Source organism: Propithecus coquereli, unplaced genomic scaffold, assembly GCF_000956105.1.
Source record: "Propithecus coquereli isolate 6110/MARCELLA unplaced genomic scaffold, Pcoq_1.0 Scaffold305, whole genome shotgun sequence".
Lineage (NCBI taxonomy): Eukaryota > Metazoa > Chordata > Mammalia > Primates > Indriidae > Propithecus > Propithecus coquereli.
The window spans coordinates 885,863-913,196 of record NW_012148675.1 but is presented as its reverse complement, the minus strand read 5'-3'; the positions used below and the strand labels follow the sequence as shown (position 1 = coordinate 913,196).

At 38.5% G+C, this 27,334-nt stretch overlaps 1 protein-coding gene across 2 annotated transcripts in view; it reads right to left on the bottom strand.

Annotated features, from left to right (window-relative positions):
- EFEMP1 (EGF containing fibulin-like extracellular matrix protein 1) overlaps nucleotides 1–27,334 on the bottom strand; it is a 57,587-nt gene that overhangs the window by 14,567 nt on the left and 15,686 nt on the right. For both annotated transcript variants that reach the window (XM_012649859.1, XM_012649860.1), the window contains one exon: nucleotides 2,095–2,217. In XM_012649859.1, the coding sequence (XP_012505313.1) occupies nucleotides 2,095–2,217 (123 nt within the window). The remainder of the gene's footprint in view (nucleotides 1–2,094; nucleotides 2,218–27,334) is intronic.

Sequence of the window (27,334 nt, the reverse complement as noted above, 5' to 3'; positions counted from 1 at the left end):
GGGACACAATCAGCCCTCAATGACTGTTTGATGAATAAATGATGCATGTCTTCGCAACCAGTAAACATTCACTGAACCCATTGTTATTTGCTAGCTTTGTGTTTGGCACTGCAGGTTTATTATAATCATGATAAATATACATATGTTCTGTTCCTGTCTAGTATGGAAGACAGGCATGAAATAATTACTCCATGGTGTGATAAGATCAACAACAGAAAGGTGTACAAGGGACAGAGACAGTGCTGTGGTACCCAAAGTGTGGCCTGCTGACTGCTGCTGGTCTATAGGCTATTTGGACCAATCTGCAATGAATAAATGTAGAAATTGAGAGTACATGTTTAGGAATAGCAATTTGACATTATTGCAACATTTTAATCGTACTTTACAGAAGTATTGGTCTACAACAGATTGGAAATTTACAAAAAGGATCTCTCATCATAATTGGAAAAGTACTAGCATAGAGGAGGGAGTGACTAATTATATTTGGGTCAATTATGGAAGGCTTCCCAGAGGAGGTGACCCTGAGCTGGGATTTGATAGTGAAATAGGAGTTTGCCAGGAGGGAATGTTCTTGGTGCTAGAAAGAGCTTATGTAGAGCCACTGAAGTGTAATACTGCATCATGCATGTGGGAAACTAGTGTGATAAACCTGGAGTGTAATATTTTTCAGGGGTTGTGGGGGGATGCTGATGCATGAGAGCTGGACAAGGATCAGATTGAGGAAGACCTTTTTTTGCTCTGTTGAAGAATGTGAGGGGAACAGCAGGGAAAACACATGATTATATCTGAGTTTATGAATGTCCTTCCTACTACATCATAAAGGGCTGTGACCATATGTTCCATTCTCTTTGATTTGCCCCACAATAAGTTGGTTTATTTCTTTTTTTCCGTACTTTTTATGCCCTCAAATATTTATTTTCCTAACAGTACAGGCAAAACTTTGGTGTCTGTGGAGTTTTCCACACACTCTTCTCTTAAGTCACAGCTTCATTCACTGCAAACCCTGGGCCTTCCTTGGAGGCTGGGCATGAACCCCAGCATCTAGGCACAGCCTTGTGGCAGGCAGAACTGGGCTAGGGCCCACAAGGAGCTCAGCGTTGACATCCTAACGTCAACAGCTCCCATTCTCAGGCAAAAACTGATGCTGGTGGTCTGTCCCCACATCCTCACCCCCTCTGCGCTGGTCTGTGGTAAGAGGTGGTATGTAAATAAACGGACAGAGGGAGTCAATTACAGGGGTTCACGCCTGGTGCTGGGCCTCACGACTGAGCCCAGAAAGCTTTATTTTACTTTGCTATTTGCTAATCAGCCTTTTTATATGGTGTTCTTCCATTCATTTAACACACACACACAGAGCATCCATCCCACACTTCGGGGACTGGGGAGGCAGCAGTGATACAAGCTGGCCTGGCCCTGCCCTTGGGAGCTCACGCTCCCAGGCCCTGAAGCAGAGGCACGTGCTGCACCTGGCTCTGCACGCCCGGCTCCTTGCACAGGTGTGCGACATAAAGAGCCTTTAGTGCTCGTCTGCTAACTCAGTACACAGTGACAGTGCATGGCTTCACTGCCAGGCACAGTTCTAAGCAGCCCTGTACACAAGCTCCCGAGGCAGGAACTAGCATTATCTCCATAGTACAAACGAACAAGGCGAGACACAGAATTTCAGTAACTTTTCCCGAGGTCTCAAAGTGAGGTAGGGGTAGGGCTGGGATTTGAACCTCCCCAATTGCCCTCTGTGCCATGCCGTGTCATGCAGCAGTCAATGGAGCCCATATTGCCAGTGTGCTAGTGCTACAGCCCCCCAACAGCTCATTTAAAATTGCATTGGTTGTTTTTATGGTCCCATACGTATACCAAATTTCTGCTTTGGCTTAGTCCAACATATCACCAACGCTTTGATATTCAGAATAGGCTCAACCTTTAAGGTTAGTTCTTTCTTGTTAGTGTGGAAAATGGACCTGTGGTCAACGAATGAATAAGCAGCTGTTAGCTCTGCTTCTCCAAATAAATATGAGTGCTTTGACTGGGATGCCTGAGGTTTAAACAATCAAGGTGCTCCAGACAGGACTTTGCTTAGCGCACCGTGACACTTACCTACACACTGCTCCCCTCGCTTCTGATACCCGGGGGGACACTGACACGCGAAGGAGCCTCGCAAATTGATGCACACTTGGTCTGCTCTGCAGTTGTGTGTCCCTGCGGCACACTCATCTATGTCTGCCAAAGACACGCAACACAAAGAGAATTTTAGTCGATTGTGAAGATGTCAATATTCCCTCCATTTCCCCATTTCTCAAACTGAATTTTTACTTTATTTTAAAACATTATTCTATATTATTGTTACATTGTAAATGTTTAACATTAGAAATCACTTCAAGTGTTCAGAAAATAATTTCATGGATTCTAGTGTGTACAACTCAGATTTAAGAAATACTAACATTTTGCCATGTTGCTTCACTTTTAGAGCTCATTTTGTTTTGTTAATAAATATTTCAAATACAGTTAAAGCCTCAGACCATCCTCATCCCTGTACCCACCAACTACCACTATCCTGCTAGATGTGAATCCTTCTCTGAGATATTTTTACACTTTTATTACACAGGTATGCAGCCATTAGGACATATGGTATTGTTTTATATGTTTTCAATTTTAAATAGGTTGTACGATACTTGCTTTTTCCACCCAATATATTGTATTTGAGATAATTTCTATTGATAAATCTCCAAAAATCTGCCCAACGACTGGGAATAATCAAACTTTAATATTATATTATATATATATATATTTTGCAAATGGTAGGGTAACGTGTAAAAATCTTTCGTTGCAAATTTAAAAATGCAAAGGATTCCTCTAGCAGAGAAAGGCTGGTGAGATTTAAAAATACATATTTTCTCAAAGCAATTTACTTCTGAAAATAATTTACTACATGTGCCTTAAGGAGTAGGCAGTTTACAGGGCTAAAAAAGTAAAATAATGCTGTTATAACATAATAAGCAGTATAAAGAATTTCTTAATTTGGGATCAAAATGTGATATAAATTTGTATGTGTATATTCATATTTACAGTAATTTATAAATGAACTTTAATTTTGCCTTATCTACATCACATTTGTATTCATTCAGATTCCTCATATCATGAATTTAAATAGCACAAATTGAAGCATTACATAATTTTGGCATTCTTCAACAACTGAAGACACTAAGCTTCACTAAAAAAAATCATGAAACGTATAATTCCTAGATGACAAATTTTGCACAAAAACTGAAGTGGACTTAAGGGGTCTTAGCTCAACACTGTGTTAGACCCAGGGTGGTGCTTTGGAAGAAATAGTGGGCCAAGAATAATAATATTAATTAAAAAAACCAAAACATTGGTAATTAGAATTTACTCGATTCCTGCCTTCCCTTTAAGAAGCTCAGAGAGTGGCCCCTGGCACTCTTTGCCTTTCATTTTTCTGTATTTTCAAGGAGAATTGCTGCACTTACACTATGCCCTGTAATGATGTATGAAGTTCAGATCGTAAGAGGGTTGTCCTCAGACACCAGCTTCACTTAGCTGGGTGTGGAAATGATAAGAGAGATTCTTTCCATAAGAGAGAGGGAGGGGAGACGAAAAATACTTCAGTGATGTATGGCTATTTATTGGATAATAACCTATAAGAGCATCTACTTATGTGATTCTTTGAAACTGATTTTAAAGTTTTGGCTAAGTTTTCTGTTGTTTTGTTTTGAAATGTATTATTATTATAATTGCTATTCTTATTTTCAAGTCAGTGATTACAAACTCCTTTTTTAGGTACTATGCAATGGTGCAACAATTTTGCTTTGAAACTCTCTGCTCTTTTTTGTGTCTTTTATTATTTTTCCATATGCACTTGATGAAAACCTTTCTATTGAGGTTTCTTCAGAGCTTTATGACTCGCTAATGCAGAAATGACAGCAGAATTTCTATTGTTTCATGTCAAGAACATCTGCCAGCATTTGCGGTGACAACTGGCCTAAGAGATACAGCAATGTTCAATTCCAATGTGGCAAGTTTCTTCGGTACATGCTGGCAGAAGATCAAGGCCTTGGGCTGGCTGCTGCATTTTCTAAGGGAGGCCTCACCAGTGACTGAGGCTTTTTTTCTGAGACATCTCTCTGCAAACTGCCTCCACCCCATCACCTTCCTACAATTGATGTCCTACAACTTCCTTCCTGCTTTCTTGTCATTCATTTCTAAATCTCTTTGATAAATAGTCTAACATTTCCAGTGGAATTAATATATCATTAAATTAGCTTTAAACTCCTTCTTAAGAACCAGGTCTGTTTACCTTCTGAAGGGGTTGTTAAATAAAAATATTAGGTGAGTTAATGTAATTTAATAAAAATCGACAAAAAACCAAATAAAACACCACTGCCTGCCCTGATGCTATGTTCTTTTCCTTTCTCTATTAAAAACCAAACAAAGCTGTGGCAGGACTTGGCTCACCCAGGACTGACTGGTGATCACATCTTGTACTTTCCTGGATTCACAAAATGCTCAAAAAAGTAACCTCTGTGACCTGGAAGCAGCTATTAACTACATTTCCTTACGGTTCTTTGACTACAGTTTAGAGTATTTATCCTTTTCCTTGCTCTTAGCAGGTTTTCTAATGTTGTAGACTATAAGTAGGCTGAATTTCTTTGGCCTATATTCAATTATAACGTCCATTTATTAGTTTAAGTAACAATTTTATTAGTTTGAAAATTATACTTTGAGATCCTGTTATTGCTTATTTATACATCTATACAAAGCCACATAAAAATTGTTATATACATTGTTAAACTCTTTCATGTTTATCTTTCTACTTGAATGCATTTTCATCTGTCTTAAATATCAGAAAGTTCAATGTAATACAAAAATCACTAAAATGTACAACTATGTCAGAAACTCAAAGCAGAATATCCATTCCTGAGCAGATGCTCCAAATCCCTGTCTTTCCCAGGGGTGTTTATGAAAGGCCACTGCCCTCTACCTCCTCCTCAGTCCCCACGGCACAGACACTGCCTTTTGCAGGTACATCCATGGCAAAAAAAAAAAAAATCAATTTCCTGTATTTATATGGGAGACTATCTGCACTGGCAAAAGCAATGTTTTATTTATAAGGGAAATTACTCAGGTCAGGCATAATTTTCCTGATAATCTAGGAAAAAGTACTATGGGGAGAAGAGTTTTTGTTTTGTTTTTAAATCACCTAAGATTTATCCTTGACAGTTAGGCTCACTTTGGTTTTCAGGCAGTTAACACATTCCCTGGGACCTGGACCCAGGCTCTTTGAAGGTGGGTTCTGTGTCTTACTTTTATCTATATTCCTAGTGCCTAGCACAGTGCATGAAACATGGTGGGTTTTTGATAAATATTTTTTTAATAAATGGATGAAATGAATCATTACTACTTGGTGAGAATTGGTGCCTAGAGTTTAAGGAAAGCAGGATCAGTGTTTTATCTCATGGAACTAAAAATTTATAGGGCAAGGTAATAGGCAAAATCTGAGAAACACGGCAAAATCATTAAGATGTCGGTAAATGAAAAATGATGTCAAGCAACTGAGTCCAGAAGCGCAGAGGCCACGCAGACTAAAGCAGCATCATGGTGGGCGGCCGGGGAAGGTTTGCCAGAGGAGGTGAGTTCTCAGCTGATGTTGGAGGAGGTGAGATACATGGATTGGCAGAAAAAGGAGGCTGTTTCTAGGCAGAAGGCAGGTCACATTAGAAAACACTGCTAAGACGAAACCATTTCCGTGAGAAGAATGGCAGACACATAGAGTCAGCGCGGCTGGAGGGGCTGCGTGGGGAGCCTGGTGCAGTGCCCGGTCGAAGGTGCTTGTAAAATGCTAGTTCGAGTCATGAGCAAAATCCAGGGCCATGAAGGTGGGATTAGAGAGTTTGGATTGGACAGCCTAGGGAGCAGCTCTGAACTATGTAGACATAGCCTCATGATAACATTACCAAAGAATAAAATAATAGAATGTGCTTCCTAAAATATCACAACACATTTCATCATTCTAATACATTAAGAATACTAATGGCAATATTTGGTGATTCCCTCATTTTTCAAAAATGTGCCCACGCTCTCCCTCTTAGTGATTTATACTTTCGTAGGTCCCTCTCTTGCTGACTTTGGCACCATTAGTTGCTTTAAATAATACAGCCTAATCTCTGCTCAGCTCTCACTTCTAGCCTCTTTATCACACTGACCTCCAGCCTAGGGAACCGCACATTGGATTTTTCTCTCACAGTTAATGGAGGCAGCTATGTCCACATCTCTGTGGTGTCCATTAAGTCCCCGCTTAGGCCCTTGTTCTCTGTGTTTTTGGCTCCTTCCCTTCAGTCTGACTCATATTTCCCAAACCCCTGACTCATGCTGCTTTCTCTCTCTTATGCAACATTTTAATCTCTGCAATGTTCTTTCCATAATTTGATAACTTACCACAACATGGAGTCCCTTCAGTGTGTTTTCATGGGCAAACCTATCTGCACCTTGAAGGGTGTTGGGTACCATTTAGACTTTTCTAAGTTGTGCTGCTTTAGGTTTGAGAAATAATTCAGAACTACTTTTGAATAAGCCACCATAGACTAGTGATGAGACTGCACTAGGACTAGGAGAAAGGGGATGGAAATTATTTTGATTGAGTCACTGCCTATGTAAGCTAGGGTCATGGTATCAATTTTTTCCCCTCTGCTTCTCCATCTGTAAAGTAGACTGTCTATTCTTAATGATAACATATGGATTTTAAAAAAGTCTTCAGAATCTTCAAAATATATCTTTTTGTTTCCAGATTACAAACTCTTAGAGTAAAATAATCATATCTCTACTAGTTCTGTGCAGGACACTGTGCATGCTTTGCATATATTATTTGATGGTGCTATCCTTTGAATTCCTGTGGTTAAAGAAAAGGTAGTTTAAGTTGCTGAGATTCCTCGATGTGTGGATTTAAAACCTTATTATATCTATCTTTTCCAACTATGCTGATTTAATCTCTTAAATGCAGTAAAGTAGGAAAAAAGGCCAAGGATTCATGTTTGCTATCAGGAGGAGCTATTTTACTGTTGGCCTCTTTCTTCCTTCAGCATTATTGATTTAGATACCCATATGTTAGAAATTATTGGTCCTACTCTTTTCCCTGGCCTTGCTCGCTTTGGTGTGTGGGCAGGAAAGGGACCAAGGGTGGACCTGTGGGGGTGCCCAGGACACCTGTCCCATTTCACCCTGTCCCTTTGCTACTCGAGGGTGTTTTGTTTTCACGGGGAAGCTCCTATGGGTTCTGCTCCTCAGCAGCATCTCAAATTAGAGAGAAAACCTACCATTTTACTCTCCAGACTGGTCCTGTCTGCTCTTTGATACCTGAGTGGGGTTTTAGGGTCCTGGGCCTGAGACCCCGTGGACAGATGCAGCATCCCAGAGCTGTCCCATCAGGCAGGTAGGTGGTGAGAACCCAGGGGGTTGAGGAGCCACCCTGCCTGGGAAGCCCTGTTTACAGAGAACAAGACTGCGAGAGCGCCCTCCGCACTTGCACGTGGCCTTTTAATCCTAGTAGCAGCCCTGTGGAAGAGGCTGCATCATCTACAATTTACAGATAAGGAAGAAGGATATCACTGAAATGTAGACTTGGTGAGGTGACTTGCCAGAGTCACACAGAGCAGAGTTTCTAACCCAAGATTTCCATTTTTACTTCTATAATTTAGGTCTTCAGAAAGACTTATTTGCTAAGAGTTCTGGGTAGCAGAGGTTTTACTATAGTCACAAATATTTTTAATTTTTCCCAGCATCGAGAAGAGGGTTGTTAATCTTGCATCACCTTGATTCCTCCCTTGCGTCTTTCTTCTACTTAGAATAACATTCACAGCTCTCCAAGTTTTCTGTTTCCCTCTCCAGTTTTTAGCCAATTATCAACAATTTTTTGTCAAAGACTTTCTAGTTCCCTTGCTGCTTCTTTCATAGTACTGGAATCAGATTTATCTGGGCCAAATGCCCAGTTCTAGTTAGCTTTTCACCCTTCTGAAATTATCAGCTAGAATTCACCCAAGCTAAGCAGTTCTAGTGGAGAAAATAAATACTAAGTAACAAAAGGAAACTGTCTTCATTGATGGCCAGCAGTAGATTTATAGTTCTAGATTCTTATCAGTTCTGGCAAAACCGATTGTTAATAATTTGGTGTGCTTTAAATGATAAAAATATTACCAAAATCAACAAATATCAGCCTCCCTGATAGTTCACGTCTTTGTTTTAGAGAGTGGAGAATCAAGTGTCCTCGAAGTCCTTGGCATTGCACTGCGTTCTGTCAGAACCTTGCAATATGCTGTTCCCATATGGAAAAATCATGCTGCATGCACTTAGAATTGCTTTTTCAGCAATGAGGATGGATTTGCATTGCAAATGGACCACCTCTCACCTAGTTTCCTTTGTGAATAATAGTGTTTATTTGCAAGGTGATCAGATGAGGTTAGACATATAGTTCATGACCATTGGGAAGAAAACCAACTGGTGCATGTGAACAATCAGTGACTCATCTGTACTACATGCAAACCAAATGAACCAACTGGTCATAGGCCGAAATAGAAGAAAAGCAAAGTAACAAGGGCTTTCATTCTCACTCCTCAGCTCTTTTTGCACTCTGGCACAGTGAAGCTTATTGCTTTTAGAATCTCAAGGCAACAACATTTTCTACTAATAAAAGATTGTTAATTGTTAGGAGTATTCTCTGGCGTCTCTGTGAATGTCATACCCATCTAAACTCTCGTTTTTCTTCTTAATTATTTATTAAATAAAGTTTGGGGGAAGATCACGCTGGTATTTGGTATATCACAACCAATCATCAATCTGCCACCTCGTGGAGGTAAAACTGTGTTTTGAAACAAGTAGCACCATCAGTCTTTGCTCCAGGGTGGCTCAGTACTAGGAATTAAAGACACTCCTTGGGAAGGTTCAAGCTTGTTCCATGCAGGCTGGGGATCTGCTTCAAAGTGGATGGCTTTTGGAGGAATTATGATCCCACCCTATTATGGGATGCTTTTGCGCTGACATTTCCATTGTGTCTTCCTGGTGCCGTACCACTTCATCTCCCCCACCTCCCAGGCCCAGGTCAAACCCCAGAGAGTGATGACCTGAATGGGGACTGACTACATTCAGCTGAGTCCACCAGGCCCTGCCTGAGCACTGTGATCTGATTCTTGGCCTCCCTCCCTGAGGCCTTACAGCCAGATTAGTCAGTCTCCCAAACCCAAAGCACAAGCATTCCTGGCTTATTCCTTCAAGCAAATCATCCTTGAGGTCGAATAAGCCCCTGGCTATGGCAATGCCAATTATAATAAGCACGGCTTGGTAACCTCCTAATTGTATGAGACCAATTACATTATACTTGTTGTTCATTCAACAATAAGCAGCTTTTGTGCCCACTAAATTGAGGCATACTACTAAATTTGGTGAGTGTAACTTGGCAATACTTCTCCAACTCATTAACTGCTTAAGGCTTTTTCAATAAAGTCTATCTTTGTGCTTCTTGCTTTCAGAGCATGTTACCTTCTTGTGTGTATTTTCCTGCCCATTTCATTACATCTTACTTATGACATTTCTGCACAGTGTCTCCCCACATGCCTCAGGGCTCCTGTGATTTTCTGAATTCCAAATGGAGCAGAGAGGTAGGATGGAGGGGGCGGGGAATGGACTCCCCAAATTTGCAATAAATTCTTTTTTCTGTCCTCTTTCTGATTCAAAATTCCAGCACAATAAAAAGCAATGAAAAGGATAAATATGTGACTAAATCTAAATAAATACTGACTGCCTAAAACAATAATAGTAAGGAATTTTGGGATTTATAAAATATTTAGAATTAAAATACATGAGAATAATACATATAGGTTGGCAGGAGGATAAATGAAGTTTATCTATTTTAGGATCCTTGTATTGTCCAAGGAAGAATTAAAGCTACTAATTTATTTCAGATTTTGATAAATCATGGATGCATGTTCGAGTAATCCCTAGGGAAAACATTAAAGGAATAGTAAAAAAAAAAATAAAACTACAAAGCTAATATAAGGGAAAATGAAATATTAAATTCACCATTAATTTAGGGAGAAGGCAAGAAAAGTAAAGGAAGCTAAAATGTATAGAACACATAGGAGGTAAATAGTAGAATGATAGTTTTAAATCTAAACATATCAATAGTTAAATGGACTAAATGTACTCATTAAAAAACAAAAATTGTCAGACTGATTAAAAAATAAAACCCAAATATGTTCTTTCAAGGGACATAATTTAAATATAAGGACACAGAGATTTAAAGAAAAAAGATAGAAAATATACCAAGCAAACACTAACCAAAAGGGAGTTGGCTTTGCATTATTAGTATCAGACAAAGATGACTTTAAGGGAAAAAAGATTATTAGAGAATAAAAAGGAATACTACATAATGATAAAAGGTTCAATTTACCATGAATATGTAGAAATTCTAAATTTAAATGCACTTAATCATATAACCTCAGTATAGATAAAACAAAAGTGGATAAAACTAAGTGGAAAAATACACAAACACAATTACAGTGAGATTTTAACACACTTCTCCTGGTAATAGAAAGAATAAGCATACATTTTTTGAAATGAATAGAAAATATGAATAACATGATTAAAAACTTTGAACTAATTGACATGTATAAAACACTGTACAAAATACACAACCTTTTTAAGTATTGAGGGAACATTAAAAAGCAAATGGCTATATGCTGGCCTTAAAATAAGTCCAAATAAATTTCAAAGAACTGCAATATACAAATTATGCTCTTAACTACAATGCAAATAAGATAGAAACAACAACAGCATGAATAAAACTAGGAAAACCCACTTCTTTTGGAAAAGACATACCCTACAAACTACCCATGGTTTAGTGAAAATGTGAATATCACATATCAAAATTTGCGAGAAAAAATGCTAGCCCCTAAGAAGGCCTATAACCCCCCAATCCCTCCTTCTCATATCATCCTTATCTTTTTCCCTGTGCTCAATCTACAAGAGAAGAAAATGCAGATGAGACCTGTATTTTCGACAGTCTTCAGGGTTTTGAGGGGCTGCTTAGAGAAGGAGGAAAAGACCCTGACAATGTATTTCCAAAAGGCAGAACTAGAACAGATGGGTAGCAATGCAAGGAAGGCAGACTTTCAGTTCAGTGTAAGAAAAGATGTGTGGTCATTAGACGTTTTAATGTATTAGAAAAGCAATGAGCTTCCTATCACTGAAAACAAGCAAATGGTGCAATATGGATCCCAGCAGTGGGTGAGGGGATTTGACTAGTCATCTGTGTTTAAAAATAGTGTTAATGTGCTGTGTGCAAATCTGAGATAGCATTAATGATGTTTGAATCTGAATGGTGGTGGGTGTTCACTGTTCATTGTATTGTACAATCAACTTTTTTTTCAGCTTGATAATGTTGATTAAATAATTGAAAAATAGATGGTGCATCCACTCTAATATAGAAAATTGTGAGGCTTCAACAAAATTTATTACTTTTATTTGATACATGGAGCACATAATATTGCTCTGTATAGTTGTGGAGTTAACTATTACAATTTATTCTCTAGCATCTGAAAAACTTGCTTGATGATAAAGTATAAGGAAAGATCTCATCTTAAGTAGTTATGTATTCCTTCCCTCTTCCTTGATTGGGAAAGAAGTTAAGAAATCTTAGACTTATTATTCCTTGTCCTGTCTCAAGGGTTTCTCAGGAAGATTCTACAGTCTTTATCATGTTAAGGCATAAGATTACTGAGTGATCAAAAAGTTAAACATGAGCAACTATCAGCTTGTGCCAAAATCTTTCATTTATTATTAAACCAAGTGAAATTTGACTTCTTGGTTTTGTTCCAAATGGAACTATAGTTACCATTTTCACCAAGTTATTCATAAGTTATCATGCATGCTTGAATTTAATTTGTTGATAAATTTTGTTGATGTAGGCTATGGGATTCCCCCCAAGCCCTCTGTGTTAAAACACTTTTAGTGTTTTGAGGCAATAACATTCAAATAACTACTGAGTATTAGTTGAAGGAGTAGGGGCAATAGGGGACAAAAGAATGGCCTTTATCAAAAAGTCCCGAAACAATAAATGTTGGCGTGGATGTGGAGAGATAGGAACACTCATACACTGCTGGTGGGACTGCAAACTAGTGCAACCTCTGTGGAAAGCAATATGGAGATACCTTAAAGAGATACAAGTAGATCTGCCATTTGATCCAGCAATCCCATTACTGGGCATCTACCCAAAAGAACAAAAGACATTCTATAAAAAAGACATCTGTACTCGAATGTTTATAGCGGCACAATTCACAATTGCAAAGATGTGGAAACAACCCAAGTGCCCATCGATACATGAGTGGATTAATAAAATGTGGTATATGTATACCATGGAGTACTATTCAGCTATAAGAAACAATGGTGATATAGCACCTCTTATATTTTCCTGGATAGAGCTGGAGCCCATTCTACTAAGTGAAGTATCCCAAGATTGGGAAAAAAAAGCACCACATGTATTCACCAGCAAATTGGTTTCATTCATCAACACCTAAGTGCACATATAGGAATGACATTTATCGAGTGTCGGGCAGATGAGAGGGGGGAGGAGGGGTTGGGTATATGCATACATAATGAGTACAATGCGCACCATCTGGGGGATGGACACACTTGAAGCTCTGACTGGGGGCAGCAAGGGCAATGTAACCTCAACATTTGTACCCCCATAATATGCAGAAATAAAAAAAAAAGAAAACACTATTCAATAAAACTACTGACCTTATGTGTGTTTCAATTCTAAAGACTTCTTAAATGAGTCTGAGGCATTTTGCCTGACATTTCTATTGAGGGCAGAAATAAGTATCTCAGAAAATACATTGTCTGAGATCTGTTTCAATTTTAAGAATCTGAAATTAATGCTTACTTTGATAGATTCCTGAATGCTGGTTTAAAAAGTATTCCTTCTCTAGCTTTGTTCTCTGCTCCCCTCTCTAACTTAAAATGTCAGACCTGGGAATAACATGCTCTTGCTTTACGGGGGCCCTGGTCATGGATCCCTAGTTCTTCTTCCCTCCTTTTTCATTTTTCAGCAGTGACTTTTCCCTCCCTCTAATCTGTAGGCTCAAAGGAGAGCCTAAAAATGCACTCGTCTTTCTGGATAGGATTAAATGGCTCTGTTAGCCAAGTGGGATGAGTAGAAAGAGCTCTTCGATGTTTCAATGCACTATTGTGTACCTGTAAAGTTACGTACTTGTCAGGAATTTAGAGTAGCTTAATGTCTGTTTGGCAGCATAAATTCTGCAACAATCTGGTGGGGAAACATGTCCTGTACATGGTTTGTGTGTCTGTAGAGTACAAAGGCAGATGGACCCGAGCCAGTTATGCAGTTGATATGTTAAAGGTATATGCCAAACTAAGCTAGTCTTAAAGAGAATTTCTTGGCATGAATAAACAAGGATGAAGAAAAAAGATCTCTATGTTCTTAGATCTGTTATATATACTTAAAGTGGTTACTACATGGAGCACATCCGTGGAGTCTATCATATTCCAAGTTTTCATTTTGGAAGAAAATGGAAAAATTGAGCAATTCATATTGTTAATTTTAAAATTAGCCTAGGATTATTTTTTTTCCTAGAAATGTAATAATTTGTTTATGGAAACCTTTAAATGAAAACCTTTGGCTTCAGGCACATATGTTATTCATGTGGATGATGGTGAGGCTGCCAGATAGGTATAAGGGGGTCCCCTGTCAGTGACCTACAATTACAGATCTCTTTTCATGGTTTTCAGAATTAGAGGAATCATACTATTCTTTCACAGCTAGTATTTTTGAGTTCTAAATTATTTTATTTGAGGTTGTATCTTTCTTTAGTTGCTTATGCAAGCTTTTTTACTAGCCTTATTATACCAAGAATTAATGTTTATGTATAATTTATTATACCGAGAATTAGGGTTTAAAGGAGGACTTGTTGATCTTTTTAGAAAGTCTGAGAACCACAGAATAAATTTTTCTCTTATGCAACTCACTGACGGAAATATGATTGAGACAGAAGAGTGGGTAAGATCACGGGTTTTAGAGTCAAATAGGTCTTAGTTCAGATCCAAGCAACATCACGTTTTAGTTATGTGTCCTGGGAAAGTTATTTAACCTTTCCAAGTCTCACTGCCACATCTATCAAGTAGGGATAATACCAATTCCACAATGTTGCTGTGAGGACTAATTGAAACAATACACAGTCAAAATGGTACCCGGTCCACAGTAAGTGCTCAGTAAATTATACTCAACAGCGGGAAGACATCGATTGAATTGGTAGTGCAATCAAGGTGGTACTTCTGTATACAGATGGAAGGAAGCAAGAAAACTGCAGAAAGTTAGCACTTTTAATATAATTTCTATGCACTTGCATATAATGTAACATCCTGTCTTTGTTGCCTTGCTTAGTGTCATGTTTTCAATATGGTCTGTATGACTGAAATCCAATCAGGAGGAAAACCATAGCACTCTATAATCTTCCCTTCCTTTGGCATATTGCAGATGAATGGATACAAGAACAGGCAAAGACAGCCTTTCTTTCTTAAAGTTATTTCTCATTAGGGAAACTGCAAACATTCAAACAAAAGGGTTCTGGCAAAACAAAATGAATCAAGCATCTTTGGCATTTCATAATATTTTGTAATAGGAAAGGGCTGTTGATGGCTACAGGACCCTTCATGACAATAAAGTATTAATGTTTATAAAGACTGCTTAGCAAACACAACTTTAACTAGAGCTCTAATTAGAGCCTACATGTAACTCCAAGAGAGAACTTGGGTGTGAACAAGTTCTAGCTACGAAAAAGACACGAAAAATGTAAATTTTAGCACCAATTTTTATTTATTATGTTGATTATGTTAAAGACCTCATGGTCACTGTCTTTCAACCCAGTAATGAAATTATAAATTAGAACTAGAGAAAAAATGGGGAATATTTTTAAATGTTATAGCAATAACTGCATTTAAAGACAGGACAAGGATTTGTGGTTGTTTGTTCATATGAAGAAGGCTCAGAGTTAGACTCTAAAATGAAAACACTGAGTGCCTGACTTCTCAAATGGGCGCGTCTGAGGAGTGTTCACTAATCAGAATCGTGATCTACACCATTTTGTATGTAATGAAGTGTCCATTCAGTCTTATCATATAGGAGAATTTAACTTGGATCCAATTTTTGTTTTTTAAATACTGTGCTAGTAATACAGTAAAACCATAGGATATTAGAAAAGTATTCTTTTGGAAAGTTAATTTTGGTTTCTTTGAAAACCAAATGACCTCCTCCAAATGCTTTCATTATAGCTGAAGGTAAATTATATGTGTGTATATGATTGTCTCTTGTTCCCATATTAAGGGCATAACAGAGTGGATTAACAGGAAAAATGAAAGAATTCTAAGCCTGAGGGCGAGCACCATGCATATGGTGACAGGGTGACGAGTCAGCATGTGGCTAGGCTGACTTCCTTCTCTGTTGTCTTCCTAGCTTACCTATCTCCATCCTGCAGTTCTCACTTTTTCTTCCTACTTAAATATTCAATTTTGCACTTGCCCCTCAGACCATTCTTTTAACTTGAGAGCCCTGATGGCTGCCACGTCCCAGGTGGTGTGAGGATACCTCCTACTGGTCTCTAGGCCTTGGGCACTGCTCCTCGGGCTGTTTCCCTGGCCCAGCACTGTACCTCTGCAGGGTACCCCTGGGAGCTCGCAGGGCTGCCCCTGCCATCTTTACCTTTCTAGTGAGGCTGGGCTGAAGGCTCCCAGGGTTCCAAGACCTGCCGGTGACTGCACATAGATAAGTTAATACAACGCAGGCAGTCCTACATGATTGGTCTGAACCTTTGCTGCAACATAAAAGGTAGCTCCATATAAAAAAATCATCTTTTCCCTGGGCCCCAACTCATGAGTGCCATCTTACATGATCCTCCACATCAGTCATGTCACCTGTTGTCACGTACAACACACTCTTGCCACTCCTCTGCTTTGCCTGTGAGCCTCCCCCAACCACTCTATCTTATCAGGATAGAATCCCCTTCAAGGTCCAGCTCACTGTCACTTTCTGCATGCTTCTTTTTCTAGGTTCCTTTGGCCAAGGTAAGATCACTAGAGAAAGCAGCTTGTCCAGCTGACCTTTGGGACAGCTGAATCCACAAATTATGCTTGTTAAGAAAGAGAAGTAGCAGCAAACTCTTGCTCTCTCTGGAAAGTCGAGTGACCTGGGGGAGGCCCTTAACCAAAGCCACCTTAAGGATGAAGGGGTGCCTCGTGGCACTTGTCTGGCTCAGGGTCCCAAACAAGTTTTGCTCTGACCACTGAATTCTGGCATCTTCCATGAGGAAACCGGCAGCTGGATAACCCCAGGCACACATCAGTGGCCTATATAAGTATAATTTATAGCCTCGACTTGTTGAAAGTAGTGATTAAGCTCCCCATTAGACTGGATATATAAATTCTAGCACTGTTATACTATAAAGTGGCAAAACACTTAGGATAGATAACACGCGATGCTTCCGCAGTATTTATACAATTATATCGTTACCACAACAACTTGTTTTACAAGGTTAAGGGATGCCGTGCCAAATAAGCTGAATGTGTAGAACTTCTTGTAACTTCTGCAAAGGCTGAGTTACAATTTTGTTTGCAAACCAGTCTTCCAGTAAGTTTTAGTATAAACTCTAAAATGGAACAAACCTCTAGCAGTAAAATCTTCAAGAGATTTATAAGTTACAGTTATATTGTGTGTGCAGAAAAATTAGAAATGGCCTGAAACAATGTACTAAAGGCTGGGTGGCTATTCTGAGGCCAGTTTGACTTCTTACCTTTTCCCTGAGCTATTTTCCCCACTGCTTATGTTTGATAAAAATGTAAGCTTACAAACAGACTTGTGCTACTTTTAGAATGAAATCTCTATTTCATTTGCCTTTGTAGCACTATTATAGATGGAGAATAAAGTCAGTCCTAATTAGTTACAATAAAATTATCTAACCAGGTTAACAAATTAGAATTCAGAAATAAATTTTAAAGGTAACTGATGTACTTCGTGTATTTAATTTTTCTGTGAGCAGAGAGAGTGGAATTTATTTGGATTTGTGTAAGTTTCAAATTGATATAGGGCATCTTTCACTTGGTACAAAGGTAAGCTGATTATGTCACTTCCCACTATCTTCAGGATGAAACCCAAACTTTTTGACATGACTTGCAAGGCCTTTCAGGATCTGTCTCTCGTCCACCCTCGTGTACTGCACAGTCAAGCCATGTAGAACAACGTGTCGTTCCCTTTTTCTGTCTTCTACTCATGACCTTAGCAAATTCTGCTCCCTCTGCCTGGAACATTCTTTCTCTTTCTCCCAATTCTTTAAAGTCGAATTCTTACAACTTTCTAAGATGCGAGGCCTGGTGTTACCTTCACTAGGAAGTCCCTAAATTGGGACTCAAAATGCCACATTGTAATTACTGTTTGCTTCCTCATAGACTGTGAGCTCTTTGAGGGCAGGTCCCGTTAGCTTTTATCTCTGTATTCTCAGCATCTACTATGCTTTGCACACAGTAGTTCCTCAACTCAGGCTTGTTGATTAATCTTACACTTTGAAATTACGTTTAGGGATCGAGCTATAGGATACCTAGTTTGGTGTTTTGTGCCATCTCAACTAAAAGTAACAAAGCAATGTTAAAAATTTCCCTCCATCTTATTATTCCCAAATCCAACATAAAATTAAAAAGTAAATCCAGGCAACTAACACATCGTCTTCAGAAGATCCCCACTCTTGAGAAGGAATAGTACAGGCATGACTATTATTAATGAAGTATTTCAGAATGGAAACTTAAATAGGTCAATAAACGGACGTACCAGGTGTTTTACCTTTGCAAACTAGCCGTGGGGTCTTCAAAGAAAAAAAAAAAAACAGAGTCAAGACTTAGTGAAGTGAGGTCTAAATCCAGTTAAAATTCCTTTGGATTATTCCTTCAGCTAAACTGTATATTCTCATGTTCTTAAATTCTTGCTATATTAGCTTAGCAGTCCAGCCTCATCTCTACTCCCAAACCACTGTTCCTCTTTCTGTACCCCTTTTAAATTCTGATTTTTAAATAAAAATAATGTTTAACTGGAAAATGAACTTCCCCTAGACCTGTCAGGAGAACTGGTTTCTTTCCTCTATCTACAATCAAATTATTTCTTAGTTCATCCTTATTTGCAGAACGGATGGTAGGGGGCTCGTGAGGGGGAGTGGGCTTATGGATAATTGTCTCTTGCTATAATCTCTGAAAATTGCAAAAACCTTGTTACATCAGAGCATGGCTCTGCTTAGGTTGAGTTCATTGCATTTTGCAGGGTCACAGCCTTAAACCTGCTAAAATAAGAGCAACTGCTGTTAATAGTCTATATTTAGACATAGTTTATAGTTGGAGACTTGCTCCATATTCCTTCAGCCATACATTATGACTAATGAACACTCTACAGTTTAATGCATGTGGGCATGAGGCAGAAAGGCTGATTGTTCAGTAGATCATTTAAGGGCTTATTTAATTCCTAATTGGTTATTTCATGGAGTGTGGGATCTAAAATTATACCATCTTATTAATTTGTAATTGATGCTTACCTTTGTAATGCCTATAAATAAAAATATTGCTAAAGAATATTAAAAACTGTTCACCCTCCTTGGAGTTGGACTTGTTTAGAATCACTGTTTTACTTAGGAGAAGCAGTTGCATGCAAAAATAATGACTGTGTCTGTTAGGAATAGTTCTGAACTAATTATTATGATCCTGAACATAGTCCTTGTGAATTAAACTCTCCCTTTATGCCTCTTATTAGCATCATTACTATACGTACAGTACTTGAAAGTAATGCAATTCTTTCTTGAGAAACTCACTTGCTTTTCTATAAATCAGATTGACATAGGCCCTCTCCGTCCCTGGTCCCCACCCCAGTCCTATTAGGATGATTTAACACATTTAACCATATGTGTATATTTATTTCCCCTCCTTATCCTACAACTATCTGGCAGTAGGGTTTCCATTATGTTACTCTTTGCTCAAAAGCTTTCAGTAGTTATGCAGCACTAAATCTAAACGGCTTAACCAAGAATTTAGGATTCTACCTAAACTGTCTCCTAAGAAATTTTCCAATCTTGTGTCCTGCTGCACCCACAGTAACCCCCCTTTGTCTTACCCCAAACAGTGACACAATACTGTCACCATAATGCTATATCTGACTAGGGTGCCCACCCAGCAAAGTCTGCCCTGCTCTTCTCAGGTTTGTTCACATTCGGTAATTCCTTCATGACCTAGATCACATCCACTCACTCCAAAAAGTCCTAACTGGCCACCTAGTTGCCGCATCAATCCCTTCTTTGACTTCTCCAGGATTTTTTGGTAATCACTATTTATCATTGATTACATGAGGACTGAGGCTTTCAAATAGGATTTGTTGACTTGAATCGTTGAGCTGAATTATTTGTATCATTTAATTTTTAAAAATCTGACCTGATCTTATGTCTTCAGTTAGACTGACAAGTCCTTGCAAGAAAGGCAGTGTGCCTAGTCATTTAGTACAGTTTGAACACGTTAGCTGAATGTATCGATGCGTGAATCGATGAATAAATGACTGATAAATGAATAAGTGAAAAATTAAACAAATGAAGGCATGAATGGTGCAGATTTCAGAGTATACATGGAAAAATATATCCTCAGTTTACACTAACAATTTGGGGTCTAACAAGGAAAGGAAAGGCAGAGTTCTTAAAATCCAAGGCAAGTATTTAACTGATATTTAGATTATCCTTTAATGCCTACAGGGCAAAAAGTGTCGGTCCAGCAAGAATGGGCCAGAAACAGGCTTTTTTGGTTCTATAATCCCTCACTTAAGCCCTGAGTGTTTGGGAATTTAAGAACAGCATGAGGTTATGGTGACAACCTGGCCATACAAAGTCCCTCCCTTCCCTTCTAACCAAAGAGTGATCACGACCTCACTCTCTGGGAAGTAGACCCGGCTCCAATGCGCTTGTAGACCTCCTCCCTGAAGGATTAAATGCAATGGAAAATGGGGTAGGACAGAAGAAATCCCACTCAGACAGCATGCATGAGTTCTGGGGGGAAAAGTCATTGCTGAGTTTTATAATTTCTTTTCTCCTGAACCTTTGAAAAAAACAACTCTGGTTTCAGTTTTAGTGTTTTTTTTTTTCCCCCAAAAGAAACTTACATGGCCACTTCTTCAAATTTGTTCCAGATGGATTCAGTCATAGAATGATTGATTATCCACTCAGTTGTGAGCTATGTGGTTAAGCTCAGAAGCCTACAACAAACTGGGTTGGAGCTGTGTTTCATGGTAAGTGGCAGAAAGGATAATCTTTAAACTGTCATTTTAGAGTTAGTGATGAGGAAAGAGGAATTCAGTGAGGCTACTTATGTCAAGAGAATATATTAGCAAATGGATGGCCGAATATGAGGAAATCTTATGAGCACAATGCCTTTTCCCCCCTCTCTGGGCTGCATGGTAAAGGGAATCAGATCTGACTATGGCCCCAACCCCCAGCTCTCACTCCCTTCTTCATGGACCAGCCCAGCCTCCGCAGGATGCTGCAGGCCTGGGGCCAGAGGCTGCCTCTACCTGGCTGCGAGACACCCATTGATCCCACAGCCCACTCAACAGCCCCACAGAGGTTTTTATTATTGGCATCAGGGACACCTGGACTAATCTGGGGAAAAGTGAACTAAGGAGAAAATGTACTACACTCCATACAGAGCTGTATTATGCACTTTTAAAAGCAGTTTAAGAACATTTGGTCCATTTCCATCTTCTTTACCAAAAAGCCTTCCTTTGGATTTTAGTTACTGTTTTTAAGTAGCTGCATTAGCTTTTTGTCTACTCTTTCTCTCTGGTTAATTGACAATCTGGCTACCAGAATGTTCTTCTGGGGGAGACTGGATGTGGCTGGTGGCCTTGTCTTCATGTCACCATCTGGTTTTGTAGGTCCTGCTATACATTGTTAAACTGGTTTCCACCTTCACTGATTTTTGGTCATATATCTTTTCTCTTTCCCTTAGAGTGCTATTCTACTTCATTAGTACCCTTTTGTTGAAAAATAAGCCACTCTGCTGCCTCTTATGAGACACACACTCACTAGGACTCTAAGAAATTCATGTTAGATTTTGTTGCTTCTGAATTTGTAACTCTTATACAGGCTATTTATTGTAACCTTAGATTCTGTTCAGTACAAATCTCCTAGTAGACTTTTGAGGCAAAAGAAAAGATGTAAACATATTTAAGCATCAAGATGATGATTCTAGGAGCAGGCTTTTGAATAGGCTGTGGGAAGAAAAATGTGACCAAAACAGAAAAGACATTCCTCTAGGAGATGGGGAACATGATTTTCATGATTCCCTAAGAAACACAAATATCACAATGTCGAGGACAAAAGTTAACATAAAGAACAATGTTTATTGAATTTCTTTTACGTAACAGGCATGTGAATACATGTTAATAAGCAAAAATAAAGGGAGTTTCTGTGCTTGCTCATGAAGTTTTTGTTTCATGAATATTGTTTATTTGTAGAGTGGAATAAAAAGAGATTTTAATTAAAAAACGTTTTAAAATCAAAGGAGATAGAATCATTTAGGAGTGGTTTTAGGGAAGACTGACAGCATTTTAGAAGTTTGAGGCCAATGAAGAGGGAAAGGGTGCTCTTACTCCACAGGAGCTGCTAGAAGCAGCCGGGTTCTGCTAGTGCAAGGTACTTTGCCAGTGGTCTGACCACACCCATCAGGCTTCCTATCTGAATGAGTCATCCAGTCTCCTGCATTGCTGGGGACAAAGGTGCATTTTGCTTTTATTCATATTTTGCTTTTTGAAATCATTTAAAATTCTAGATCTAACTCTACATTTTGGTTGGAGTCAGTTCAGGGGGAATTTTAAACATAGATTGTGGTAGGCAGCTTCTGACATGGCTTGCAATGATGCCAGCTTCCTGCCATTCACACCCTTGAGTGTGGGCCGGATCTACTGGCTTGTTTCTAATGAATGGAATATGGTGAAATTGAGGGCTTATCACATCCATGATTAGATCAGAAAAGCCTCTGACTTCAGTCTTATTAGCGTCCCCTCTCTTGCTGGCATCCTTTCTTGCCCCCGTACTTGCTTAGAAAGCTGCCCTGTCGTGAGATGCTCTATGAAGAAGTGTATGTGGCAAGGTTTTTTTTTTTGTTGTTTGTTTGTTTTTGAGATAGAGTCTTGCTATGTTGCCCCAGGTAGAGTGCAGGGGCATCATTGTAGCTCAGTGCAACCTCAAACTCCTGGGCTCAAGTGATCCTCCTACCACAATCTCCTGAGTAGCTGGGACTATAGGTGTGTGCCACAATGCCTGGCTAATTTTTCTATTTTTAGTAGAGACGGTGGGGGGGGGGGGGTCTCGCTCTTGCTCAGGTGTGAACTGTTTTGTCAATAAAGCTTCAGGTCATAGAACTGTCTGGTTTTTTGCTTCTGAGTCATTAACACTATTATAATCACAGAATGCACCTGCATTCTTCCCAAGGCAGATTTTAACTTGCCCTGGTATGTCTTCCTGATAAAAATGCCATCCAAAAGGTGAAGATGAACTCCTACCAATAGAAAGTTTAAATGCCAGGCGTGTATCAATCAAGGACCGTATCATTACTGTACGTCCACAGGGCTTACTTACAACCTAGACAAAGTGCGTTCATTTTCTGTCTCTCTCTTTCTTGTTCTTTTTAAATTATTTCAAATAAGAGCTGAAAAGGACATCTCTTAATTTTAACAGCTGAGAAAACTGAGGCCCAGAGAGATTAGCTGATTTAATATAGTCAGCGTGTCTTTTTAGGGCCAGACCTAAAAGGGAACTTTAGTCTCCTGCATGGTTTCATGGGGTTTCCATCACTTTCTGCTGCCAAAGACTACTTTCTGGAATCCTCCTCAAGCATTCAAGCATAAAAACATTCCACTACAGGAGAAAATTCTATTAATTAGTAAGCAAGGGAAATATCTGTGTATTGCAGCTGTAGCTGTTACAATGCAACTTATATCAGAGAAACTAAGTATCTAACCAAAGGAGAAAAATATCTTTTTAAAAAATCATTAAACGCAAATCTGATTCTATCCAAATTATACTACATTTTGCTGCTACAGAAAGTAAAGAATGAAGAATCATTAGACAGTCTTCATTAGACATTCAATTTCTTAGTGGGAAGCATATTGTCAGGTACTGGAAGATGGGCTCTGTATACATCAATAAAATCAGGGAGCTTGTTAGAAATATGTAATATCAGGCCTCAAACCAGACCTACTGAATCAGAATCTTCATTTTAACAGGATCCCCAGGTAATCGGTATGTTCATTAAAGTTTGAGAAGCATTGGCCTATAATGCGTAACATATCTAGGAGATTCTCAAAAACACATTAACTCATTGAATCCCAAATTTAAAGAATTCTCTAGCCAAATTTAGACAAACAGCAAAACTGATTTATTAAGTATCACCGTTTCTATTTTCCTTCATCAGACTTTTGAGGAAAATATGCATTTATACATATATATGTATACACACATATCGTTGGAAAGTTGGTAATCACATTTTATGAGACACTTCAGTAGAACCTACTTTCGATTAGTATAGTCTCCTGATCACCCATAGTCCTCTATTCTCCTATCTTGTTCTCTTTTTCTCTCCCTCCCATTCCATATCTCTTTTTTCCTGCCTCTCATTCCTCTCACAGATGCTCCTATCTCCCAGAGTAAGAGAAAAGGATGGCTCAGTTGTTTGCTCCATTTTGCTTTTTTTCCCACCACGAATGTATGAATAGAGAGTCCTGGCCTCTATCCTAGCAGGTATTGCCTGTATTTTTGCTTTCTCTGTAGAAGACTGATTTTCATATCTGTGTGCTGTGTGATGGTGGGTGGTGCTGGGGAGAGAGAGTCAATTTTACTTGAGTCATGTATGAGAGGAGCCAGGGAAGTACCACAACTGGCTTACCTATTTTATCTTAATAATGTGTGGAATATATTTTTTAAATCCATCAATGGGCAAGCAACACTGAAGTCATGAATTTCCAGTGATTGTAGTTACTCGCTTGTGATCTTTGTGTTTAAGAGGTTTTGATAGTTAATTTTATGTGTCAACTTGACTGGGCTAAAGGATACCCAGACCGCTGGTAAATATTATTTCTGGGTGTGTCTGTGAAGGTGTTTCCAGAAGAGATAGCATTTGAGTTAGTAGACTGAATAAAACAGAGGGCCCTCACTAATGTGGGTGGACGCAATCTGATCCAGGGAAGGCCCGAATAGAAGAAAAAGACAGAGGGAGGGTGAATTTGCTTTCTGTCTTCTTGAGCTGGGACATCCATCTTCTCCTGCTCTTATACGTTGGAGCTTCTGGTTCTCAGGCTTTTGAACTCTGGGACTTACACTGGTAGTCCCTCCTTCCACCCCTTTCTTAGATCTTTGGATTCAGACCAAATTACACCATGGGCTTTCCTGGTTTTCCAGCTCGCAGGCAGCAGATGGTGGGATTTCTCAGCCTCCATAATCACATGATCTAATTCTCACAATGAATCCCTCTCTTTCTCCGTCTGACTATCCTATTGGTTCTGTTTCTCTAGAGAATCCTGACTAACACAGAGGTTTACCTAACTGGGACAGAAAAGAGAGATTATTTCTTCTTTTTTAAGGGAAAGTGGTAATTTTTTTTCTGCTGATTAATAACTTTGATATAACAATGATATGTTATCTATTAGAATAATTTAAAAATTTAGGATCTCCAAATCAACTGCAAAGACTTGGTCTGAACTTGAATGTGCACTGAATGTTCTTTTCCTAATTCAAGATTTATAGTGAGGAACAGGCAGGCCCATTGCTTTTGTTAGTTCTACCCACTTCTTTAAGATTTTTACTTGAATATTTTTAATCTCTGGAGAAAATTACAAATGCCATTAACATTTAATCAAATAATTCCTGTAATCTTCCTTATTGAGGTCTTCCTTATTTTCTCTTGTCACTATAAACTTTTCTCTTCATCTGGGACCAGAAGCTGTATTTTACTAAGAAAATTTTGTAAGAGATTCATTATATTTTCAGTAATGTGTAAGTCTACCTATTTCTGATGTTCATATTATAACCAGATTTTCTAATAATTCTTTAAAACTCTCTATTAGAATCCTAATACCAGAACAGGTTTTTATAATGGCAACTGAATAGTCCAAGCTCTTTTTCTAATAGAGTGATATTCTGATAGTCTATTTGGGGTATTAACCATCTGTGATAGGTTGGTTTATTGGAAACTATTGCCCTGGCATGCTTACACAATCTATTTTTCTGCTTAAATTGAAAATCAATGAGAAGATTTTTCAGTTTACTTAGCGCTGAGCTCTAATTTACAATGGTTTTGCTATTTAATATTTTTTTGAATGAGCTATTCACCAAATAATCTTTCCTGTTTCTCAGAACTATCATTAGCTGCTTAAATTGCACCACAATTAAATTTCCTTCTTTCATTTTGCTTTGTTTTATCATTAGCTCCTCCCCTGCTCACTAAAGGAGGAGGGAAGTCACACAACTGAAGTGCAGAACAAAGCCCTGCATCTTTACTGGCTTGTGTGGGAGGACTTTTTTCTCTGGCTACCTCCCTGGATTAGAATTCTTCTGATACGCCAGGTCATGAACTATTTTAACAAAAAGCGCCCACAGTGTTTACTGCAAAGTTTAATTCATCGTGAACGACTGGAATTTTTTGCTTTGCTTGTTGAGTGGAGTTTTATTCTGGACTCACCCTCTGACTATACAATTTACCAAAGTCTGAAGAATAAAAGAGCTTGGAGATTCAATGTCAGTCCCAGATAAGTTATTATTTTCTAATCCACTCTATGATGGTTTATCTAAAAAGTTAATTTTACTAAAAATTCAGTTGTTTGGTATAAAATACAAAGGTGGGTCAGAATGAACTCCAGATCAATATCTCAGAAAGATTAGTAAAGAAATGACCATGAAGTAAGGTGACAAAGCCTCCGAAGTTATGTGCTAGCGCTTTCACTTCTATTTTGCCAACCCTTTCTATATACTCTTCTGAAAAAATTCTTCATTGAGCAAACAGTGTAGTAGCTGTCCAAGGTGCCCTATTCTCTTGTGATAGGTAAACATGTGTATTTAGAAAGCAACTTCCAGTGTTAATTTTACAGGAATAATGAGAAAGGAACTCTCTGCATTCAGAGTCATTTCAGAAGCATCATCAACTTTGATCAGCTTCATTTTGGTATACATTACTTTCCTACTGGAAATAATGGTGTGTGTATATGTTTGTATATATGTGTACAGGTATGTACTCGAGTAGGTATGTGTATGTGTGTACATGTATAAATACCTGAGATAAACTAAATCTAGGCAAGAAAGGAGGCATTTAGTCTGCATAGGCAGGTTTCTAAAGTGTCTTTTACAATTTCTTCTGGGATGTTCTTTTCTTTTTTAGATGAGAGATCTTCTGATATCACAAACTACTTGGGAAAGAACATGAATAAGGACACAAAACTGTTTTATACAATAGTTTAAAAGTATCTCTTTAGGTCTCAAATTATGAAAAGTGGTGATTAGAAAAAATGGTCATTGATGGGTTTTGAAAAGTTGAATGATGCCAGAGACTCAAATTGCTCAAATATTTTAGGAGAGTGATTAAAATTGAACTAATTGTCTAAGAAGCCTCTGCAAATCAACAACCATTCTAAGGATTCAATGGCAGACTCTAAAAAACAAGCTTATACTGCTTTTTGTAATTTTGGAATATTAGAAAATATTGGAATATTTAACTTTTTAGCAAATAGTAAAAATGTTAACAATTTAATGGCATACTGATGAGAATGTATGAGAGGAGGGCTTTGCTGCAAAATATTTTATAAGTGAAATCTAACTAATCATCATTGAATAAAAATTACTCCCTAATCTAGGTTGTGATAGACCTGGACTCAAGGGTGGCCACCGAATAAGACCCCTTGAGTTTTCCCATTTCGGATTGTGTTCTGTGGCTCCACTCAAGGAAGCAGAATTAGATTCCCTGCAACAGCTGTTTAGAATGAAACTTAACCGGAGCTTTATGAGATTTAACTATATGCACAAAGGCAGTTCCAACTCCTCTGATGATTGTTGCTTTAACTAGGCACACATACACACAGTTTTCATAGCTGTCTCTAGTTTCATTCCCTACTTCACTCTTACTTCACCTACAGTTCCAGTACAAGCTACTTCTCAGTAAACTGGGTTCTTTCTTCCTACACCCCTGAGATCTATGGCTTTCCCTCTCA